The sequence below is a fragment of the Vairimorpha ceranae genome (assembly GCF_000988165.1).
Source record: "Vairimorpha ceranae strain PA08 1199 chromosome Unknown NODE_168, whole genome shotgun sequence".
Taxonomy (NCBI): Eukaryota; Fungi; Microsporidia; family Nosematidae; genus Vairimorpha; species Vairimorpha ceranae.
Window position 1 is genome coordinate 1 of NW_020169463.1, and position 5,575 is coordinate 5,575.

At 31.0% G+C, this 5,575-nt stretch overlaps 6 protein-coding genes across 6 annotated transcripts; 3 read left to right on the plus strand and 3 right to left on the minus strand.

Annotated features, from left to right (window-relative positions):
- AAJ76_1680002 (hypothetical protein) lies at positions 1-124 on the plus strand (the record flags this gene model as incomplete). The annotated part of the gene is made up of 1 exon (XM_024474202.1): positions 1-124. A coding segment is annotated over one exon (124 nt), but the record flags the coding sequence as incomplete, so codon positions are not given.
- A 1,174-nt stretch (positions 125-1,298) lies between these two features.
- Positions 1,299-1,589, minus strand: AAJ76_1680001589 (hypothetical protein; the record flags this gene model as incomplete). The annotated part of the gene is made up of 1 exon (XM_024474200.1): positions 1,299-1,589. The coding sequence occupies one exon, from the start codon at positions 1,587-1,589 to the stop codon at positions 1,299-1,301; it is 291 nt and encodes a 96-aa protein (XP_024329676.1).
- AAJ76_1680001746 (hypothetical protein) lies at positions 1,582-1,746 on the minus strand (the record flags this gene model as incomplete). Its single annotated transcript, XM_024474201.1, has 1 exon — positions 1,582-1,746. The coding sequence occupies one exon, from the start codon at positions 1,744-1,746 to the stop codon at positions 1,582-1,584; it is 165 nt and encodes a 54-aa protein (XP_024329677.1).
- A 1,428-nt stretch (positions 1,747-3,174) lies between these two features.
- AAJ76_1680003175 (hypothetical protein) lies at positions 3,175-3,339 on the plus strand (the record flags this gene model as incomplete). Its single annotated transcript, XM_024474203.1, has 1 exon — positions 3,175-3,339. One exon carries the CDS (start codon positions 3,175-3,177, stop codon positions 3,337-3,339), a length of 165 nt encoding a protein of 54 aa, XP_024329678.1.
- An 827-nt stretch (positions 3,340-4,166) lies between these two features.
- On the plus strand, positions 4,167-4,400 carry AAJ76_1680004167 (hypothetical protein; the record flags this gene model as incomplete). The annotated part of the gene is made up of 1 exon (XM_024474204.1): positions 4,167-4,400. One exon carries the CDS (start codon positions 4,167-4,169, stop codon positions 4,398-4,400), a length of 234 nt encoding a protein of 77 aa, XP_024329679.1.
- Positions 4,401-5,412: 1,012 nt separating this feature from the next.
- AAJ76_1680005574 (hypothetical protein) lies at positions 5,413-5,575 on the minus strand (the record flags this gene model as incomplete). Its single annotated transcript, XM_024474205.1, has 1 exon — positions 5,413-5,575. A coding segment is annotated over one exon (163 nt), but the record flags the coding sequence as incomplete, so codon positions are not given.

A 5,575-nucleotide genomic window follows, 5' to 3' on the forward strand; every position in this document is an offset into this window, starting at 1 on the left:
CCGCGAAATAAAAACAAACAAATACGATAAAATAGGCAATGGAGATGTATGTAGAAAAAAAACGTTTAATAGCTTATTAATTTTACCGAAATTTAGACAGTACTATTTTTTTCCAGACACATAAATTCTGGTAAAAAATTATGTCTTTGTTCTCTAATTTCAAGCTTAATTCTATGCTTAGAAAACCATTCTTATTTCCTTTGTTCATACTGAATTGCATCTAAAGACATTGGAGTGCAATAATAAATAAAAAACAAAATATTGGAGCGGCCTATTCAAAATTTAAGTAAATATATTTTTACAGATTTTCGTGGTATTGACGATACAACAGCCATCTACAAAATTTTACTTACGATAAACCGCGCGATGCTTGAAATTTTGAATCATGTAAGTTATCATCTGGTGTTAAAAACCAGATTGCTTACATGTTCAATTTTTTTAATTTGTTTTTACTTCCAGAAATTATGGAAGCTAACCTTATACAAACAACTGAGACTAAATTCTAAATTGATTTTGTTAGGTACCTATTTTAAGAACTGTGATTAAAAGACGAAACATATTTTATTATATGTTCAAGGTTGAAAAATATGTCATCATTCAACCCACCAAGACATAATAAGATTTAGGAAATTTTAGATTATCATACCACTTTGCCAACTAGGTTATCAATATCCCCTTTTCCTCCACTGGAGGAAAAAAGGATATTGAGTGTCATGATTAACTTCTCTATTATTTTCCTCCCTTCTTCTGGGGCTACCTTATTTATAGTTTAATCGGCCAATCATATCGTTACAAATGTGGCCATATTATTGGTCGATTTTGATGACCATGGTATCCCCACATACAGCTGTGAGGTATTTGTTTACTTTGTTTTTTACCCGATATGGGCCGTTTCCTACAGTTCTTTTGATCAAGCATGTGCCTTGCCTAATTGTGTCTGTCATTATAAATCCCAATTTTCAATTCGTCGACATTTCATCTCCGCTTGGGCCTTTTCTGTATATTAAAACTATATCTCCTATTTGATCCTTTTTTTTATTTCTACCATTCCCTTTACGGGTAACTTCTTATACTTTTCAAAGTTATTATTTCTCTATCTTATAACCCTTGTTACTCCACTTAAAGCATGGAGATTCCTATTTTTATATCATCCCGGGTTCTATCTGTCTCAAAATCTTATTATACATGGGCAAGTCCCCATTGCTAGATTGTAAAATGAATTTGGTGCCAATATTGCTTTTCGTAGTAGTGGGCCATCTCTTTTCGCTGTAATCAGGCAACCTTCTTGGAATGATTCTTTATTTCTGGATTGTTTTTTCAACTGCTTCTGTTTTTTGATGGTGATATGAGATTAAATTTCTATTTGAACTTATAAGTGTTCTTTGATAACAGAACCCCCTGTTCTCAGTTTTTGAGCCGTAATTTAACAAAATTTGCTCCGATTTTTCGTGCTTTTTGATAATCAAATCGTTTACTGTTCTGTGAACTTCTTTTGCTAATTTTGATGTCAGATAAGGGTTTTCTAAGCGAATTTGCCTACATTTTAAAAAATTAAAGAAAGATAAAAAAATAAAATAAATGTTATTCATTTAATTTAAAGAATATTTTTAAAAACAACACAAACACCCGGTAAAATTCTTCGCTCGGCTTATTAATTACATATCTTCTTTTAAATGTATATTGAATCAGCCAGTTGTCAATATGATCTCTTCGAACGCCGTTTTCTTTCCTCATCGGGCTTTTCATGTAACCTCTGAAACCCATTATATTATTAGTATGAATTTCATCAGCGGCTCTAAGCCCAACAGAATGATCTATAACATGATGCTAAAGGTCTAAATTTCTAGCAACAGAAGGGTATGATACATAGCCATCCGTATGCAATACACACCCACTTGTGAGAAAAGGATGAATTACAGCTGTTGGGGATGATATTGTACGATAAACGACGCGTATAAGAAAAAAAATCGGAACTTGTCTAAAATCCGTCCTTTTATGGCAGATATTAGACCGATTTATTTCTTTTTATTTTTTAACCCACCAACAAATGAGAAGTTAACCAGCAAGATTTGAACAATTGATGAGAATTCGCCAATTGTGCACTTAGCAAGTTTTTCGGATTTAACGACAAAAAAACCTGCTTGTTTCTGCCCTTGATTGCGAAATTTGCAAGGTGTTCATGGTTAAAGGGGCAAGAAAGGTATTTGTTGTGTTTGATATAATTCAATTTTTTTGGATTTAGATCTACAAAAAGTATAAAGACAAAATCTTTTTCTGATGGTTTTAGTTAGAGCTTCGCTTTCTGATATTTTTTCTGTTATAATATTGTGGTCAGAAGGAAAAAAAATTTCTTCTATTGTTTCTGACAATGGTTATTAAAAAAAAGTCTTATCAAGGATTATTGTTAAACCCAGAGATACAGTAAAAAGATACTATGATACAGGGCAATTCAAGCCGGAAGACCCGGAATAGTATTCCAGATGGTTGATAGCCAATTTGTGCATAAAGTTAAGCAAGCTGTGCTTTTTCAAGCAATGTATTGGTATTTGGAATAGCAGATATTTCTTATTCTCCTTCTAGGTGTTATATGAAGATTGTCCTCAAAAAATGAGGTGAGACACCATTGCCGATAATTAGGAGGGTTTGTAAGTCGGGAATTATAATTCACTCAAAGTATTGGAGTGCATATTTAAACACAGAAAGAGATTTGGGTCTTGAATACGGTAAATAATAAGTTATATTTTGATGATCTTCATTCCGGAGTGCATACCCAAAGTATTTACTCTGTTTGGAGTAAAATGAAACGTGTAACAAAAGCTTTGAAAGGCTTAAGTAAAGCCTGGCTCCCAGGATTACTCACAGAGGTGATGTTCAAGAATGAATTTAAAAACAATATTTTATTTAGCTTAATATCTCTAATTGCTGTATATTAATAAATAAATCTTTTTCTATTTTGTTCTTTTGATGATATTTGTACACACTTAAACTGCATAACCTTATATATTTATTTTTCATTTCGGAGCAGATATTAGACCAGGTATTTTGAATTAGTTGCTTTATTCGCCCACTGAGCGAAATAATGCAACTGATTACCTTTTGGTCAAATTAATATTTGCTGTTTTTTGCCAAAATGATTAAAAAAAATTTATTCTCCTCCGCCCCCCCCAAAAAAAAATGAATCTTGATGGAATTGAAGTTAAACTGGACAGAATGATTGATTATACTTTGATAACAACTTTGAGAAAGATTGAATTATTAACAAAAAGACAAGTGTGTAAATACTGCAATATATATGTAATTGAAAAAGAATACAAAAAAACACAGGACAATAAAATGTGAAGAGTTTGTAATAGTCAATGTTAAAAGTATAGAATCGATTTACTATCAGACCCGGTGGCTTTTTTCCGGGTTTAGACTTAGTATTATAGATTTTCTTAAAGTTTTAATAAGGTTGTCATTAAAACACCATAGACTATTATTGGTACAGGTATGAAAATATTTTCATATTATTCAATAATATAATAAAAAAGGTTTTAGCTGTTGTTGAAAAATATGATCTTCGATGGGAGAAATTGGGGGACCCGGGGTCTTTAGTTGGAATAGACTAAACAGCATTGAATCATAAGACAAAAGTCTATAGAGGCGTGGGGCCTAGAAACAAGACAGATGTATTGTGTATAGTGGTGATTGAAGATAAAATAACTCGTGCATACGCTTGTGTAATTCCGGATAAAATAGCTAACACTCTAATTCCTTAATAGAAGGAAATGTGGAAAAGAACCATTGTTTAGACAGATGAACATAAGTCTTATAAGAAATTATCAATGTTGGGTTATTATATTCATAAAACAGTACGCCACAAAAGAGAATTTGTAAAACTTAATGGTGTTAATACACAGGCAGTTAAACCATTTAATAATAAAGTAAATTTTAAAATCAAAAGAAGGAGAGGTATAAAAATCGAAAAGGGCAAAGGTTTCGGACCATCCCTTATATGCGCCTCGGCGGGGTACATATGGAGAATATTCCATTTTTTTATGCCTCCAATGCAAGGAGAGTTGCTCATGAACTTTCTTTTTCCTGCAAACAACGATAAAATTTTCCAATTTTTACAACAAAAATGACTTATACGGACAACATTTAATTGTAAATATTACATCGTCCCAATGATCTTAAAAAAGCTAATTTTTCTAATTTTAAATTTAATAGGTATGGTCTCAATTAATCTTGTCATTATCAAACTAAAAAACGCATACCTTCGGGATTTTTTTGATGCACTTAAAACTCTCGTGCAAAAAGCATTTAAAGTTGTATATTATCTTTTAAAAAAAACATCCTATGAAAGCTTCGTACAAAATTTAAGTATTTATATAAACATTATTGATCGTATTAGGCCATAAAATTAAAAATTAAGAAATATAATATTGATGATCCATTCGGGGTAGGCGGACTGAATGTCGAAGTTCAAGTAGACGAAACCAAAATATCTCATAACGTACGAGCACACCGGGGAAGAGTGCCATGCTATCCAGACTGGGCCATTACAATGACCGACACCGGTGCAACTCCATCAAAAGGATTCGCAAATGTCGTTCCTAATCACAGTACAAGCACGCTTATTCAAATAATTAAAAAAGTATTACGCGATGGAACAACATCGTCGTCACCGATGAATTGAAAGCTTACGAAAACCTTCTAAAATGCCCGAATAATCTCATCAAAAACTTGCTTATAAATATAACTTTGTCAGTCTGGTAACAAGCATCCATACGCAAAATGTTTAAAGCTTAAACAATAAAGTTAGAAATTTAAAGGTTGAGGGGAATAAAACACGAAAGCAAAGATGAATTTTTAGATGTTTTTTGTTTGTAAATAAATTATAGAAGCAATGATTAAAACGTTTTTGTATGTGAATAAATAATTTGATTATACAGTACGCATCAAAATCTTAAGACACTCCAAAAAAATTCCTCGCAAAATCAAACAAGATACAATTTTAAAATCATTATTCGTGTTTAAACGTTATAATTTAAATGAGATAAAAAATACCTTTTACTAGATCTAATTTTATATGTGTCTAATCTGGTTTTTGAATTTTTTTTGTCTTAAGAGGTGTGTCAAATCTTAAGACATCCCCCAAAAACACGTTTTATAGAATTGTAAATATTACATTCATTTTATTTTTCTAACTTAGGCTACTATAAAACGCTTAAAAAAAATTAGCTTTACAGTTAAACGGGACGTCTCATTTAACTCAAATTTTGAAATAAAAACACATGCTTAAAATAATGATATCTGTTATTTATTGTTTTTTGATTAAGAAAAGTAAATTTAAATTTCTTTAACTTTTTTCACGGTGATGATGGTTTTAAGGTTTTTTTTAAAAAATAAGTAATTTAAAAAAAAGAAAACTTATATATTGATTTTATCACCACTTTCTTTAACAACGTCGATCATATGCTGTTGCATTACATTAACATATTTAAACAAATTTTCGGGTGTAATACTTGACCAGGCTACTAATATCGCAGAATGTAAATCTTGAATATTATTAAATTGTTTCCCGTCTCTATAA